The sequence below is a fragment of the Nerophis lumbriciformis genome, linkage group LG30 (genome assembly GCF_033978685.3).
Source record: "Nerophis lumbriciformis linkage group LG30, RoL_Nlum_v2.1, whole genome shotgun sequence".
Lineage (NCBI taxonomy): Eukaryota > Metazoa > Chordata > Actinopteri > Syngnathiformes > Syngnathidae > Nerophis > Nerophis lumbriciformis.
In genome coordinates, this window is record NC_084577.2 from 16,748,265 (window position 1) to 16,766,816 (window position 18,552).

Here is an 18,552-nt window from a genome sequence, read left to right on the forward strand (position 1 = left end):
TCCCTTTTTTGTATTAGCCTTAAGTAATATTCTAATTTTGTGACACACGGAATTTTGGATTTTCATTTGTTGCCACATCAAATCATCAAAATTAAATGAAATAAACATTTGAATGCATCAGTCTGTGTGCAATGAATAAATATAATGTACAAGTTACACCTTTTGAATGCAATTACTGAAATAAATCAAGTTTTTCAAAATATTCTAATTTACTGGCTTTTACCTGTAGATCACCTAAGTCAAGTATAGAAACATTTGAAGAATGGATCAAGGCTACTTACATGGACAATGGTCAAAGAATAATTTTCTTATGTGGTGACTTTAATATTGACTTATTGAACCCTAACAAGCAAAAGTCTATTGATGACTTCATTGATACAATGTACAGCATCAGTTTATATCCTAAAATCACAAAGCCAAGCAGAATTACAGGACACTGTGCCACGCTTATTGATAATATTTTTACCAATGATTTTGATAATAACACTACAAGTGGTCTACTTATAACCGATGTTAGTGATCATCTGCCAGTTTTTACAATATATGATGGAAACTACAAGAAGAACATGGAAGACAAAAGGACATTTCGAAGGCTGTGCACAGAGAAGAGGATGATTGCTTTCAAAATTGAGCTACAAAAGCAAGATTGGGACAATGTGTACATTAGAGAATTTCATAAATAAAAATAGAATACTCGAAGAAAATCAATATGGATACAGAGCTAATGTTTCAACTTCGATGGCTTTAATTGAAATTACAGAAGAAATTACCAATGCTATAGATAATAAAAAATGTGCGGCAGCAGTTTTTATGGATCTAACTAAAGCATTTGACACAATTAATCACAATATTTTAATCAAAAAACTAGAACGATATGGCATCAGAGGGTTAGTCTTAAACTGGATAAGAAGTTATCTAATGAACAGGAAACAATACGTGAAGGTAGGCGAACACACCTCTACAACGCTAAATATATCCTGTGGTGTACCTCAGGGATCAATACTAGGACCTAAATTATTCAATCTATATATAAATGACATTTGTAAAGTTACAAAAGATTTAAAGTTAGTATTATTTGCGGATGATACAACAGCGTTTTGTTCAGGAGAGAACACACAGAAGATACTACAAATAATAACAGAAGAAATTAACAAATTAAAAAGATGGCTTGACAAAAACAGACTATCGTTGAATCTCAGTAAAACTAAAATAATGCTATTTGGTAACAGTAGAAGAGAAAGTCAAACACAAATACAAATAGACGGAATAGAAATTGAAAGAGTAAATGAAACCAAATTTCTTGGTATAATGATTGATGATAAATTGAACTGGAAATCTCACGTAAAAAATATACAACATAAAGTAGCAAGAAACACGTCAATAATGAATAAAGCAAAACATGTTCTAGACAAAAAATCACTTCATATTCTCTACTGCTCACTAGTGTTACCATATCTGAGTTATTGTGCAGAAATATGGGGAAATAATTACAAAAGTACACTTCATTCATTAACGGTGTTACAAAAAAGATCAGTTAGAATAATACATAATGTTGGATATAGAGAACACACAAATCCTTTATTTATTGAATCAAAGATACTGAAATTCTACGACATAGTGAATTTGCAAACAGCTAAAATTATACACAAAGCAAACTATAACCTACTACCCAAGAATATACAACAATTCTTCTCAAAAAAAGAGGAGAAATATAATCTTAGGGAGAAATGTAATTTAAAACATTTGTATGCACGTACAACACTTAAGACCTTCAGTATATCAGTTTGTGGAATTAAATTATGGAATGGATTAAGCAAAGCAATCAAACAATGTACTAATATGATCCACTTCAAGAAACTCTTCAAACTTAAAGTGTTTACAAAGTACAAAGAAGAAGAACCATGATAAACATTCTGAATTTATTTAACTCATCCATTCTTTCATTCTTTCACTCACAAAATAATCTTACTTATCTCAACATATGAAATGTAACTTACTTCACCAATTATTTATTTACTTATTTTATTGTGATTACTTATGGAGTATATTGTGAATAAATTGAGAACAGGAAGTGAACAAAAGTTTTAGCAACTGTTATGTAAAAGAAAAGGGGTAGGATTAAATAAGCTCTGCTTCTTCCTACTCCTTTTCGAACATGTTGAAAAGAGAAACTGGAGATTGTGATGTATCATGTTGTATACTTGCATGTTCGAAATAAACTCAAACTCAAAAACTCATTTTGTTCAATTATAAAACGATTTGCAAGAATAAAAACGATTTTCTTCGAGTTAAAACTTTTGGCAGTAATATTACACCCTGCGCGATTTAATAACGGGAAACTTACAGGTTTAGCTTTTTTCAGCAACCTGCCTCCTTGTTATTTTTGGTGAACGGCACTTTGCGCAAACAACAATGGTCTTCAATTGACTCAGCAGCACCACCTGTCGTTGTGGAGTGTGAATTACATGTGTTCTGAGTGCAAGTGTGTGGATTTCCGCATGGTGGAATCCATCCATCCATCCATTTTCTACCGCTTATTCCCTTTGGGGTCGCGGGGGGCGCTGGAGCCTATCTCAGCTACAATCGGGCGGAAGGCGGGGTACACCCTGGACAAGTCGCCACCTCAGGGCCAACACAGATAGACAGACAACATTCACACTCACATCCACACACTAGGGCCAATTTAGTGTTGCCAATCAACTAAGATTACCACCAAAAGTTTTAACTTGAATACAAATATATTTATACTTGTGATTAGTATTTTTACTTGCAGAAAAGTGTTTTTATACTTGCTTATAATTTTTTTGATTGGGGAAAAAAAAAGTTTTAATGTAAATACATGATTTTTTTAAACACAAGTTAAAGTTGCTATGGTAACACAATTAAGGTATATATTGAAGTCAAACCAAATATGAACCAGAATCACGAACCAATGTTACCATAAAAGACTTGTTTTTTTCAATGTGGATATTTCAACACGTGACATGTCAACCAATCAGAGTGAAGAGCGGACTTCCGCCTTTTTGTTGTATTCTAATATGGATATTTCATCACGTGACATGTCGACCAATCAGAGTGAAGAACAGACTTCCGCCTTGCTCTATTTAAAAAGCCTCAGCTTGACGGTTCACATAAAGTTCAGACGACGTCGGCCGCGGTTTAACTCTCCAAACTTTATATATCTTTACTCCCTCACAAAGTTGTGCTTCAGGAAACATGGTGAGTATATATTTAGCTTTTTTTTTTTTTTACGTACATTCATGCGTTTGAACTGGTATTTTTTGTTAACCACTCATTCGTAATGAAGTCCATTGATTTAGTATTACAATGCATATTTGTCGAACATAAGTGTTTTACTTAAAATGTCATCGTATTTCGTCCAAGAAAAGTGGCCTCGAATTTATATCAAATGTCTTTTGATTATTGGGCCTCTATGGTAAAACCTTTTCGAGTTTTCGCGTAGACATCAAATAACACTTGATGTCGGAAGTGCACACGTTGTCCTCGGTCTTTGAACTCGTCCCGCACGTAATGTATGTTCCCAAAGTGTGGTACACACATTTTCAAAGGGAGTGTGTAGAAATAAAAGGAAAAATAGCGTGGCTACATTGATGTCTGAAAACATATTCGCCAACACTGAAATTACTGAGTTCCCCAACGCTCAAGTTACCGAGTGCGCTTGAACGCCTCATGCTAACATGATGGGATTTTGGCTCTTTGAAGGGAGCCGTTCCTTTCAAAGAACCTTTCAAAAATGTTAGTTATTAAAGTTTATCTTTTTTTTTTTTTTTTTTTTTTTTTTCAAGGAAACAATCACTGGTCGTAGTTAAAAGATACGATGTTGATCTGAATATTCACCAATATTACTAAAGTGGTGGGTATTATTTTCAAATCTATATCTTATTTTTGTAAACATTCCATAAGGTGGTGATATATCACACATTATTTTGAGTTTTTCCTCACCTAAAAAAACTTTGTAGCACAAGAGCAATTTTAATACAGAAAAATACACACGTAAGAATGTAATGTGTGTGTGTGTATATAAAAAGTGTAAATACAACTAGAAGGAAAAAATGGGACGTGACACACACACACACACACACACACACACACACACACACACACACACACACACGTGTGTGTGTTCCATAGCACGAGAGTGTTTTTACAATTTACAAGCGGTAGAAAATGGATGGATGGATACTGGGCATGCATGTGGGTAAACAAATGTCTCCCAGCTGCGATCGGTTCTCATCTTTCACTTAAAGACGTGGCTTGATTGGTTTGCGAATGTCACATCTCTTAATTGACAGACACAAAGAAAGGAGACCTTAATGCCTTCAGGTTTTTTCCAGCGAGGGCCGCGTACATAAAAGTTGAAGGCCTAAAACCTGTCATGAGCCCACATGACCGTTATTATACAAACCCCGTTTCCATATGAGTTGGGAAATTGTGTTAGATGTAAATATAAACGGAATACAATGATTTGCAAATCCTTTTTCAACCCATATTCAATTGAATGCACTACAAAGACAAGATATTTGATGTTCAAACTCATAAACATTTTTTATTTTATTTTTTTTGTAAATACAATTTCATGGCTGCAACACGTGCCAAAGTAGTTGGGAAAGGGCATGTTCACCACTGTTACATCACCTTTTCTTTTAACACAATAAACGATTGGGAACTGAGGAAACTTAATTGTTGAAGCTTTGAAAGTGGAATTCTTTCCCATTCTTGTTTTATGTAGAGCTTCAGTCGACAGCCGGGTCTCCGCTGTCGTATTTTACGCTTCATAATGCGCCACACATTTTCGATGGGAGACAGGTCTGGACTGCAGGCGGACCAGGAAAGTACCCGCACTCTATTTTTTTTTCTTTTTAAAGTAAAGAAGCCACGCTGTTGTAACACATGCTGAATGTGGCTTGGCATTGTCTTGCTGAAATAAGCAGGGGCGTCGATGAAAAAAACGGTGCTTAGCTGGCAGCATATGTTGTTCCAAAACCTGTATGTACCTTTCAGCATTAATGGTGCCTTCACTGATGTGTAAGTTACCCATGCCTTGGGCACTAATGCACCCCCATACCATCACAGATGCTGGCTTTTGAACTTTGGGTCGATAACAGTCTGGATGGTTCGCTTCCCCTTTAGTCAGGATGACACGATGTCGAATATTTCCAAAAACAATTTGAAATGTGGACTCGTCAGACCACAGAACACTTTTCCACTTTGCGTGAGTCCATCTTAGATGATCTCGGGCCCAGAGAAGCCAGCGGCGTTTCTGGATGTTGTTGATAAATGGCTTTCGCTTTGCATAGTAGAGCTTTAACTTGCACTTACAGATGTAGTGATGAACTGTATTTAGTGACAGTGGTTTTCTGAAGTGTTCCTGAGCCCATGTGGTGATATCCTTTTAGAGATTGAGGTCGGTTTTTGATACAGTGCCGTCTGAGGGATCAAAGGTCACGGTCATTCAATGTTGGTTTCCGGCCATGCCGCTTACGTGGAGTGATTTCTCCAGATTTTCTGAACCTTTTGATGATATTATGGACCGTAGATGTTGAAATCCCTAAATTTCTTGCAATTGCACTTTGAGAAACGTTGTTCTTAAACTGTTTTGACTATTTGCTCACGCAGTTGTGGACAAAGGGGTGTACCTCGCCCCATCCTTTCTTGTGAAAGACTGAGCTTTTTTTGGGAAGCTGTTTTTATACCCAATCATGGCACCCACCTGTTCCCAATTAAGCTGCACACCTGTGGGATGTTCCAAATAAGTGTTTGATGAGCATTCCTCAACTTTATCAGTATTTATTGCCACTTTTCCCAACTTCTTTGTTACGTGTTGCTGGCATCAAATTCTAAAGTTAATGATTATTTGCAAAAAAAAAAAAAAGTTTATTAGTTTGAACATCAAATATGTTGTCTTTGTAGCATATTCAACTGAATATGGGTTGAAAATGATTTGCAAATCATTGTATTCCGTTTATATTTACATCTAACACAATTTCCCAACTCGTATGGAAACGGGGTTTGTATTTTGTCATTTCCTGTCCAGCGCACTTATTTTTCGTTCGTTCATCCTGTTTGCCTCCATTTCCCACCACTCCTCTGGTCTGTTTGCGCTGTCACCTGTCCCTGATTGGAAATCAGAACACCTATCTCTGGTTTCCAATCAGGATGCTTTTCGGAGCTGCATTATTTTGCTTTGCAGTATGTAAATCAACTTTGTACCTTTCCTTGCTTTGCGCTTCATACGCCTGTTTTCCATCTGTGCACTTTTTTTGTTTTTGTGTTATCTCGTGTTTCCCTAGTAAAAGGAAAAAACAACTTATTTTGTTTTTTCTGCACTTGCTTGCCCTCTCTGCATCCCAGGGTCCACACATACACGAAAACGTAAAAAAAAAGCAATAGCGTGGGGTTTATACAATTATTTTTATTCTTTAATATTATCATTGCACCAGGGCTTTTGCCCACTCAAAATCATACCATATCTTGCAAGAAATCTGTACACATGTTCTTTAAACTCCATGTAGAAGATGCCATTTTGGTTTTCAGGTCCAATTTTTGGAAGATATTGGGCTGGTTCCATCTTTCCTCAGTTTTTGTTTTTCTAATAATTTATCTTGTCTGTAGAATGTGTCGCGGAATTAAAAATAAATAAATAAAAACGAGCTATGGGCTGCAAATAGACCCCGGGCCACACTTTGGACACCCCTGCTCCGATCATTAATCCAGGTTGCTCATGAATATAAGAACAACAATTCACTGTCATAAAGTTAACAAATACTGTGGTGCTTTGAGCATTTATGATCATATTTGGTTTAAATGGCCAAGTTCTAACTCTTAAGACTTATTTCAAATTGTGATCCATTAAAGTGAATAAACAATCATTTTGATGTGTTTTCCCCTCTTCTTCCAAAAACGCCACCATTTGAATATGTAACATGCCCAGGGTTGCACAATTATAGACAATATAAATGATATCAATTTGGTCGACGATAGAGCTTCCTATCCTGATTAGGGCTGCAACTAACAACTAATTTGATTATCGATTAATCTGTCGATTACTTCGATTAATCGGATAAAAGAGACAAACTACATTTCTATCCTTTGCAGTATTTTATTGGAAAAAAAACAGCATACTGGCACCATACATATTTTGATTGTTTCTCAGCTGTTTGTAAATGTTGCAGTTTATAAATAAATGTTTATTTAAAAAAAAAAAAAAAAAAAAAGCCTCTGCGCATAGCTTAGATCCAACGAATCGATGACTAAATTAATCGCCAACTATTTTTATAATCGATTAGTTGTTGCAGCCCTAATCCTGATCTGTTGATTACACGCTCTGGCTTTGTTCTGCAAATTTGACAATGACAAGCGAACGAACGCTTCCTAAATGCAATGTCGCGGCCTCACTGGTGGCTAATGTCCCTCCACAGTGTCACTTTGAAGTCGGCCATACTCTCCTCCTATGAAAGCAAATAAACTGTTTCTCACAAGTATTATCCCTGGAGGACGATTAATATAACATGCTACCCTTCACACGGTGGGAGGAAACCGTACGCCTTGCTGACCGCTTGGCCAGTGCTCTTTTAATGTTTTAGAAAATGTCATCCGTATCCACATGAACCATGACTCCTGATTTGGGAGCCAATTTCACAGAACCTGTCACGAGACTCCTGATTTTAATCCACATTTTGACCAACCAATATGTTTCTTTACCAGGACAAACGCACTCCTAATTTGGAGCCAGATCACTCACTCCAAAGAGTGTCCCTAGACTCCGGATTTTAGTTCACATTTTGACCACTCACATGTCACTATCTGTGGAACGCTCTCCCTGACCACCTGAGGGCACCACAGACTGTGGATGCTTTTTAAAAAAAAATTTAAAAAAAGGCTTAAAAACCCTTTTTATTTAAAAAAATAAAAAGCATTTTTTAGATGTATGCATACTAGTTCTAGCTATTTGGCTGTTCTATTTTTTTTTTTTTTTTTTTTTTAATAAATACACTGTAGCACTTTGAGGTTGTTTACTCAATGTAAAGTGCTTTTTACAAATAAAATGTATTATTATTATTATTTATTATTATTATACCAGAAAAAACATCGACATACTCCTGATTGTGAGCCAGCTCACTCAGCCCGTCATTATACTCCTGATTTTACTCCACATACCTATGTTTATGTATTTATGAGTGGATTTTTGTCAGAAAAATGTGACTACCTAACCCTGGTCCCTTTCACCCCCCCACAGCGCGAGTGTATCTCTGTGCACGTTGGTCAAGCAGGTGTCCAGATAGGAAATGCCTGTTGGGAGCTCTACTGTCTAGAACATGGAATTCAGGCAAACGGACAGTTGCCCAGTGATAAGACAATTGGGGAGGCAGATGATTCCTTCACCACCTTTTTTAGTCAGACCAGCGCTGGAAAACATGTCCCCAGAGCAGTTTTTGTGGACTTGGAGCCTACGGTCATTGGTAAAAAAAAAACATCACTTCAGTCAAATAAATATTTCAAAGATTGTCAATATTAACATACATGTAAGGCATGCGGATGAATTGAGATATTAATTATGTTTATTCTGTTTATCCCCCGTTTTTCTGTTTTTTTTTAGATGAGGTCCGTACAGGAACCTATCGGGAACTCTTCCACCCTGATCAGCTGATCACTGGAAAAGAAGATGCCGCGAACAACTACGCCCGTGGTCACTACACAGTTGGCAAAGAGATCATTGAGCTGGTGCTGGACAGAATCCGTAAACTGGTGAGAAATATCAAAGCATCTCTCTTAAAGAGGAACTTCACATTCTTTTGTTTTATTTTGCCTATCATTCACAATCCTTATGTAAGACAACATGTTTTTTTTAATTTTTTTTATGCATTCTAACTAGTAAATAAATGTTAGCAAAAGTCAGGTAACAATGGAGCTGCTCTATTCTATTTGTGCCTCAGTCTGGGTCCAGGAAAAGAACTGGATATCCATAATAAGCACACATACAGTACAGGCCAAAAGTTTGGACACCATTTCAATGCATTTTCTTTATTTTCATGACTATGGACAAAACTATGACACCTGTGAGGTGACCACCATTTCAGGTGACTACCTCTTGATGCTCATGGAGAGAATGCAAAGAGTGTGCAAAGCAGTAATCAGAGCAAAGGGTGGCTATTTTGAAGAAACTAGAATATAAAACATGTTTTCAGTTACTTCAGCTTAGTTTAAGTACATAACTCCACATGTGTTCATTCATAGTTTTGATGCCTTGGACCGAACGCTTACGTCAAAGCATCCTGATGCTGGGAAATTGAGTGAAATAACTTTGAGATGGCACTCTTGGCTGGATTCAAAACTACAAAGCTCTTTTCCGCATTGGATAGCGCCATCACAATTGGGCACACCACTCCAAAAATTCCTATAATTCCCTTTTTTGATACAGAACCCTCACGTCAAAGCATCCGGATGCTGGAAAATTTTGAGTGAATTAACTTTGAGATGGACACTTGGCTGGATTCACAGCTACAACGCTCTTTTCCGCATTGGATAGCGCCATCATAGTTGGGCACACCACTAAGAAATCTCAAAAATTTCTATTTTTGACAGCAAACCTTTTTGTCAAAGCATCCTGATGCTGGAAAATGTTGAGTGAATTAACTTGTGAGATGGCACCATCTGCTGGATCTATTTCCCCCCCCCCATTGGATAGTGCCATCAAAATTGGCCACATCACTACAAAATTCCTTTGGTTTCCTATTTTTGATACCAAACCCTTTTGTCAAACCATCTTCAAGCTAGAAAACGTTGAGTGAATTAACTTGTGCGACAGCACTCTCTGCTGGATTTACAGCTACAGCGCTCTTTTCCACATTGGATAGCGCCATCACAATTGGGCATGCCACTTTAAAAAAAAAAAAAATTTTTTTTTTTTTTAATCTCTAAAATTCATAATTTTTGATACCAAACCCTTTTGTCAAAGCATCTTCAAGCTGGAAAATGTTGAGTGAATTAACTTGTGCGACAGCACTCTCTGCTGGATTCACAGCTACAGCACACTTTTTCTCATAGGATAGTGCCATCAAATTTGGGCACGTTAAAAAATCCCTTATGTCGAAGCATCTTCAAGCTGGAAAAAGTTGAGTGAATTAACTTGAGATGGCACCATCTGCTGGATCTTTTTACCCCCCCCCATTGGCTAGTGCCATCAAAATTGGCCACATCACTACAAAATTCCTTTTGTTTCCTATTTTTGATACCAAACCCTTTCGTCAAACCATCTTCAAGCTGGAAAATGACTGAATTAACTTGTGCGACAGCACCCTCTGCTGGATTCACAGCTACAGCACACTTTTTCTCATAGAATAGTGCCATCAAATTTGGGCACGTTAAAAAATCCCTTGTGTCAAAGCATCTTCAAGCTGGAAAACGTTGACTGGATTAACTTGAGATGGCACCATCTGCTGGATCTTTTTACCCCCCCCATTGGATAGTGCCATCAAAATTGGCAACATCACTACAAAATTCCTTCGATTCCCTATTTTTGATACCAAACCCTTTCGTCAAAGCATCTTCAAGCTAGAAAACGTTGACTGGATTAACTTGTGAGATGGCACCCTTTGCTGGATTCACAGCTACAGCGCTCTTTTCCACATTGGAAAGCGCCATCATAATTGGGCAGGCCACTTAAAAAAAAACAAAAAAAAACATCGTTATATACACCCGACCATTTTCCTGTGACGTCACATAGTGATGCCAACACAAACAAACATGGCGGAAAGAACAGCAAGCTATAGCGACATTAGCTCGGATTCAGACTCGGATTTCAGCGGCTTAAGCGATTCAACAGATTACGAATGTATTGAAACGGATGGTTGTAGTGTGGAGGCAGGTAGCGAAAACGAAATTGAAGAAGAAACTGAAGCTATTGAGCTATATCGGTTTGAACCGTATGCAAGCGAAAACGACACGACAGCCAGCGACACGGGAGAAAGCGAGAACGAATTCGGCGATCGCCTTCTAACCAACGATTGGTATGTGTTTGTTTGGCATTAAAGGAAACTAACAACTATGAACTAGGTTTACAGCATATGAAATACATTTGGCAACAACATGCACTTTGAGAGTGCAGACAGCCCAATTTTCATCAATTAATATATTCTGTAGACATACCCTCATCCGCGCTCTTTTCCTGAAAGCTGATCTGTCCAGTTTTGGAGTTGATGTCAGCAGGCCAGGGAAGCTAGGGTCGATAGGGGGTTTAGCTCGTTTGTCTGCGGGAACAAGCTGCCGCCATTGCTTGCCGTGCTACCGAGGTCCTTTGTCCCTGAATTGCTCACACACTCCGGCAGATTCAATGGGCGTCTGGCGGCAGATTTCTTTGACTTTATCGTTGGAAATGCATCTGCTTTGAGTGTCGCAGGATATCCACACATTCTTGCCATCTCTGTCGTAGCATAGCTTTCATCGGTAAAGTGTGCGGAACAAACGTCCAATTTCTTGCCAATTTCGCATCTTTGGGCCACTGGTGCAACTTGAATCCGTCCCTGTTCGTGTTGTTACACCCTCCGACAACACACCGACGAGGCATGATGTCTCCAAGGTACGGAAAACAGTCGAAAAAACGGAAAATAACAGAGCTGATTTGACTCGGTGTTTGAGAAAATGGCTGATTGCTTCCCGATGTGACGCCACGTTGTGACGTCATCGCTCCGAGAGCAAATATTAGAAAGGCGTTTAATTCGCCAAAATTCACCCATTTAGAGTTCGGAAATCGGTTAAAAAAAATAGTCTTTTTTTCTGCAACATCAAGGTGTATATATTGACGCTTGCATAGGTCTGGTGATAATGTTCCCCTTTTAAACAAGTTGAAAAACGTATTCGGGTGTTACCATTTAGTGGTCAATTGTACGGAATATGTACTGTACTGTGCAATCTACTAAAAAGTTTCAATCAATCAAAAAAACCAGCAGGAACCAGTATCAAAACATGCATCAGAAGGCCTGACCAAATAGTATGAAGTTAAAAAGACAAGTGTGTATATTTGCCGAATTTAATATTCTAACAATATTCTCCTGTTTTGTCAGGCGGACCAGTGCACGGGTCTTCAAGGCTTTCTGATTTTCCACAGCTTCGGTGGCGGCACCGGTTCTGGTTTCACCTCCCTGTTGATGGAGCGCCTGTCCGTGGACTACGGCAAGAAGTCCAAGCTGGAGTTCTCGGTCTACCCGGCTCCCCAGGTGTCAACTGCTGTGGTGGAGCCCTACAACTCCATCCTGACCACACACACCACCTTGGAGCACTCGGACTGCGCCTTTATGGTGGATAACGAGGCCATCTACGACATCTGCCGCAGGAACCTGGACATCGAGCGTCCGTCTTACACCAACCTGAACAGGTTAGTCAGTCAGATTGTTTCCTCGGTCACCGCGTCCCTGCGCTTCGACGGCGCCCTCAACGTCGATCTGACGGAGTTCCAGACCAACCTGGTGCCGTATCCTCGTATCCACTTCCCCCTGGTCACCTACGCGCCCATCATCTCTGTGGAGAAGGCTTACCATGAGCAATTAACCGTCTCGGAAATCACCAATTCCTGCTTCGAGCCGGCCAACCAGATGGTGAAATGTGACCCTCGCCACGGGAAGTACATGGCGTGCTGCCTCCTGTACCGCGGCGACGTGGTGCCCAAGGACGTCAACTCGGCAATCATCAACATCAAATCCAAGCGCGCCGTCCAGTTCGTGGACTGGTGCCCCACCGGCTTCAAGGTGGGCATCAACTACCAGCCGCCCACCGTGGTCCCTGGTGGAGATCTGGCCAAGGTCCAGAGGGCCGTGTGCATGCTGAGCAACACCACTGCCATCGCGGAGGCCTGGGCGCGGCTGGACCATAAGTTTGACCTCATGTACGCCAAGCGCGCCTTCGTCCACTGGTACGTGGGCGAGGGCATGGAGGAAGGGGAGTTCTCAGAAGCCAGGGAGGACATGGCCGCTCTGGAGAAGGATTACGAGGAGGTCGGAGTCGACTCCGTAGATGATGAGGAAGAGGAAGAATATTAGGTGGCACAAATGCACTTAATGTTTAAGTTACTAAGATATTACTTGTTTTTGTTTTTGTTGTTGTTGGCTTTTAAAAAGTTGATAGTTGACTGCTTAGTACACTGGAATCCCAAATTGCTGCAATGTGGTAACTTATATTTTTACCAAAGATACCATGTCAAACCGAAGAAATTTAATAAAATGTTAATAAATCCATGATGGAACTATTGCATGTTTTTTTTTGTAGTACAGGGGGGGGGGGGAGTTATTTCACTTTAGCATAAATAAAAACTTGTTTTCAACTTTGTCAATTTAAAGGGGAACATTATCACCAGACCTATGTAAGCGTCAATATATACCTTGATGTTGCAGAAAAAAGACCATATATTTTTTTAACCGATTTCCGAACTCTAAATGGGTGAATTTTGGCGAATTAAACGCCTTTCTATTATTCGCTCTCGGGAAGCAATCCGCCATTTTCTCACTTTCGTCGGTGTGTTGTCGGAGGGTGTAACAACACGAACAGGGACGGATTCAAGTTGCACCAGTGGCCCAAAGATGCGAAAGTGGCAAGAAATTTGGACGAAATTTGTTCAAAACACGAGGGTGTGGGGAAAGCCGACGAAATGGTCAGTCGTTTGTTCCGCACACTTTACCGACGAAAGCTATGCTACGACAGAGATGGCAAGAATGTGTGGATATCCTGCGACACTCAAAGCAGATGCATTTCCAACGATAAAGTCAAAGAAATCTGCCGCCAGACCCCCATTGAATCTGCCGGAGTGTGTGAGCAATTCAGGGACAAAGGACCTCGGTAGCACGGCAAGCAATGGCGGCAGTTTGTTCCCGCAGACGAGCGAGCTAAACCCCCTGGATGTCTTGGCTCACACCGTCCCTTATGCCACCGAAGATGATCAAGAGAAGAATATCGACCCTAGCTTCCCTGGCCTGCTGACAACTCCAAAACTGGACAGATCAGCTTTCATGAAAAGAGAGCGGATGAGGGTATGTCTACAGAATATATTAATTGATGAAAACTTTATTCATTACTCGCGGTTTTACGTAAATTATTATACATAAACTGTGTTTACCAATAATTTAGCTTAAAAACAATTTTTTTTTCAATCATTCGAGTACATTCGGGTAGTCTTGTGTAATGCAGTATTTTGTGTCTATTTAGGTATGGTTAACCTGAGTGCTGAAATCGTGGAAAAATATATGTTCTTAGCGCGCCTGAAATGGGCTGTCTGCACTCTCAAAGTGCATGTTGTTGCCAAATGTATTTCATATGCTGTAAACCTAGTTCATAGTTGTTAGTAATTATCTTATCAGACAGTGTTAAGCCGCTGAAATCCGAGTCTGAATCCGAGCTAATGTCGCTATACCTTACTGTTTGTTTGTATTGGCGTCACTGTGTGACGTCACAGGAAAATGGACGGGTGTATATAACGATGGTTAAAATCAGGCTTTTTTTAGGGATATTGCGTGATGGGTAAAATTTTGAAAAAAACTTCGAAAAATAAAATAAGCCACTGGGAACTGATTTTTAATGGTTTTAACCCTTCTGAAATTGTGATAATGTTCCCCTTTAAACTTTATAGTTTTCAGTGGTTCAATTTAAAAAAAGTTAAACATAAATTGTATTACAGAGTTAAGAATGTAATAGTTAACGACTAATAAAAACCCCAAATTCAGTATTTCGTTTAAGAAAGAAAAAGTCAACATTTACCACAACTATAAAATGCAGATTTGTGCTACCAAACTTTTGTCAAAGCATCTTCATGTTAGAAAATGTGTGAATTAAAATGTGAAATGGCACCCTCTGCTGGATTCACAGCGACATGTTTTCTCATAGAATAGCGCCATCAAAATTATGCACGCCATTATAAAAAAATATATATATATATTTTTGATGCTAAACCCTTACGTCAAAGCACCTTCAAGCTGGAAAATGTTGAGTGAATTAACTCGTGAGACTACACCTTCTGCTGGATTCACAGCTACAGTACTCTTTTCCGTATTGGATAGCGCCATCACAATTGGGTGACCACTTCAAAAAAAAAAAATCCCTTTTTTGATACCAAACCCTTATGTCAAAGCATACTGATGCTGGAAAATGTTGAGTGAATTAACTTGAGATGGCACCCTTGGCTGGATTCAAAACTACAACGCTCCTTTCTGCATTGGATAGCGCCGTCACAATTGGGCACACTACTCAAAAAATTCCTAAAATTCCCTTTTTTGATACCGAACCCTCACATCAAAGCATCCTGATGCTGGAAAATTTTGAGTGAAATAACTTTGAGATGGCACCCTTGGCTGGATTCACAGCTGCGGCGCTCTTTTCCGCATTGGATAGCGCCATCACAATTGAGCACACCACTAAGAAATCCCTAAAATTACTATATTTGACAGCAAACCTTTTTGTCAAAGCATCCTGATGCTGGAAATGTTGAGTGAATTAACTTGTGAGATGGCACCCCTTTAATGGATTCTAAGCTACAGCGCTCTTTTCCGCATTGGATAGCGCCATCATAATTGGGCACACCACTACAAAAATCCCTAAAATTACTATTTGTGACCGCAAACCTTTTTGTCAAAGCATCTTTAAGCTGGAAAATGTTGACTGAATTAACTTGTGCGACAGCACCCTCTGCTGGATTCACAGCTACAGCACACTTTTTCTCATAGGATAGTGCCATCAAATTTGGGCACGTTAAAAAATCCTTTATGTCAAAGCATCTTCAAGCTGGAAAAAGTTGAGTGAATTAACTTGATGGCACCATTTGCTGGATATTTTTTTCTCCATTGGATAGTGCCATCAAAATTGGCCACATCACTACAAAATTCCTTTTGTTTCCTATTTTTGATACCAAACCCTTTTTGTCAAAGCATCTTCAAGCTAGAAAACGTTGACTTAATTAACTTGTGAGATGGCACCCTTTGCTGGATTCACAGCTACAGCGCTCTTTTCCGCATTGGATAGCGCCATCACAATTGGGCAGGCCACTAAAAAAAATCCCTAAAATTACTATTTTTTTGATACCAAACCCTTTTGTCAAAGCATCTTCAAGCTGGAAAATGTCGAGTGAATTAACTTGTGAGATGGCACCCTTTGCTGGATTCACAGCTACAGCGCTCTTTTCCGCATTGGATAGCGCCATCACAATTGGGCAGGCCACTAAAAAAAATCCCTAAAATTACTATTTTTTTTGATACCAAACCCTTTTGTCAAAGCATCTTCAAGCTGGAAAATGTCGAGTGTATTAACTTGTAAGATGCCACTCTTTGCTGGATTCACAGTGGAGCACTCGTTTCCCCATTGAATAGCGCCATCACAATTGGACACAGCACTAAAAAAATGCCTAAAATTCCTATTTTTTGATACCAAACCCTAGTGTCAATGTATCTTTTAAGCTGGAAAAAGTTGAGTGAATAAACGTGTGGGATGGCACCATCTGTTGGATCTTTTTTTCCCCATTGGATAGTGCCATCAAAAATTGGACACATCACTAAAAAAAATCCCTATAGTTTCCAATTTTTTTTTACCAAACCCTTTTGTCAAAGCATCTTCAAGCTGGAAAATGTCGAGTGTATTAACTTGTAAGATGCCACTCTTTGCTGGATTCACAGTGGAGCACTCTTTTCCCCATTGAATAGCGCCATCACAATTGGACACAGCACTAAAAAAAATGCCTAAAATTCCTATTTTTTGATACCAAACCCTAGTGTCAATGCATCTTTAAGCTGGAAAAAGTTGAGTGAATAAACGTGTGGGATGGCACCATCTGCTGGATCTTTTTTTCCCCCATTGGATAGTGCCATCAAAATTGGACACAGCACTAAAAAAATCCTTAAAATTCCTATTTTGTGATACCAAACCTTAGTGTCAAAGCATCTTTAAGCTGGAAAAAGTTGAGTGAATAAACGTGTGGGATGGCACCATCTGCTGGATCTTTTTTTCCCCATTGGATAGTGCCATCAAAATTGGACACATCACTAAAAAAAATCCCCATAGTTTCCGATTTTTTCATACCAAACCCTTTCGTCAAAGCATGTTGATGCTGGAAAACGTTAAGACGACACCCTTTGCCGAATTGACATCAGATAGCGCCATCAAACCACTTTCTTTTTAAACTACCCTGTCAAACTGATTAGTCATTAAAAATAAAGTTGTAAACACTGAACCGCCAACAAACGAACTATATTTCTTGAGATGCCAAAAAACGAAACAAATGTCATTCCAGCTCCTCAATCAGGCAGCGTGGTGGACATGATATCAGACTCGTATCAGACTTTGCATCGGTCTCAAGCTCATTTGTATCACCTGAATACATCAGCGCTGAATCCTGAGGTGCTTCGGTTGTCTTACTGCCGCCAATAAAAAGCCAGGACTTATCTGGGCCAGAGTGGATGCTCTCACTCCCGACTGCCTCCACATTGTCATTGCCATCCCCTGAGATGACTTCTATCTTGGGTTTGAACTCCCGGTCCAAGGAGAACAAATCCGCCAGGTCTTCTGAGTCCACATCCTCCAGATCGGGCAGGTCATCAACAAGCAGCGGCTCAGTCCGAGGAATACTTTCCAGTTGTTCTGCATCCACCAGTTCAGTCACCAGTGGTCCAGGACCATGTCCAGTTTCACCAGGAGCTTCAACATGGAACTCACCTCTTTCTGACTGTTTCCCATCGTCCTCCTCGGACTTTTCTCCGTCTTTCTCCGGATCTTCTTTGCAGAGCTGCAGATTTATTTGGTTTTGTGTGAACTCTTCTTGAGCATCCAGGGTATCCTGCACAAACCCTTGGATTTTCTCAGTGACGGCGTCCTGATGAGAAGCTTCTGGATCGAAGGAAGTCTCACCTGAAAGAGACCGCACTGTTAGAGTAGGAGTGGTACCCAGAGGTCTTTGTTAGCTCTTCTTCTGCCTGTACCCTTGATCACCCACTGGGAGGTGAGGGGAGCAATGAGCAGCAGCCGTGCCCGGAAATCATTTTTGGTGATTTAACCCCCAACTCCAACCCTTGATGCGGAGTGCCAAGCAGGTTACTTAATGGGTCCCATTTTTATTTAATAGTCTTCGGTAGGACTCGGTTTGAACTCATTGCCTACTGATCTCAGGGCGGACACTCTAACCACAAGGCCACTAATTCTTCAGGACAACCTAACAATACATGGACAAAGATAAGACCTTCTGGAGGAAAGTTCTGTGGTCAGATGAAATTAAAAATTAGCTGTTTGGCCACGATACCCAGCAATATGTTTAGAGGAGAAAAGGTGAGGCCTTTAATCCCAGGAACACCATCCATACCATCAAGCATGGTGGTGGTAGTATTATGCTCTGGGTCTGTTTTGCTGCCAATGGAACTGGTGCTTTACAGAGAGTAAATAGGACAATGAAAAAGGAGGATTATCTCCAAATTCTTCAGGACAACCTAAAATCATCAGCCCGGAGGTTGGGTCTTGGGCGCAGTTGGGTGTTCCAACAGGACAATGACCCCAAACACTCGCCAAAAGTGGTAA

General features: G+C 39.8%; 2 protein-coding genes across 3 annotated transcripts in view; one reads left to right on the top strand and one right to left on the bottom strand.

Moving 5' to 3' along the window:
- The window catches only part of dnaaf1 (dynein axonemal assembly factor 1), a 28,820-nt gene that overhangs the window by 3,175 nt on the left and 7,093 nt on the right, over positions 1-18,552 (bottom strand). The window contains exon 2 of one of the 2 annotated variants that reach the window (XM_061925654.1): positions 17,701-17,892. In XM_061925654.1, the coding sequence (XP_061781638.1) occupies positions 17,701-17,892 (192 nt within the window). Of the gene's footprint in view, positions 1-17,358; positions 17,893-18,552 lie in introns of both variants that reach the window. The other variant, XM_061925653.1, reaches the window with a different exon arrangement.
- LOC133572711 (tubulin alpha chain-like) lies at positions 3,054-13,247 on the top strand. Its single transcript, XM_061925656.2, has 4 exons — positions 3,054-3,219; positions 8,258-8,480; positions 8,618-8,766; positions 12,081-13,247. The coding sequence occupies exons 1-4, from the start codon at positions 3,217-3,219 to the stop codon at positions 13,050-13,052; spliced, it is 1,347 nt and encodes a 448-aa protein (XP_061781640.1). The 5' UTR covers positions 3,054-3,216; the 3' UTR covers positions 13,053-13,247.

Excerpts from the sequence above, each read along its gene's own strand:
- LOC133572711 (XM_061925656.2), top strand. Across the intron at positions 8,481-8,617 it reads CTTGGAGCCTACGGTCATTG|ATGAGGTCCGTACAGGAACC; the intron begins GTAAAAAAAAAA and ends GTTTTTTTTTAG. Across the intron at positions 8,767-12,080 it reads TGGACAGAATCCGTAAACTG|GCGGACCAGTGCACGGGTCT; the intron begins GTGAGAAATATC and ends CTGTTTTGTCAG.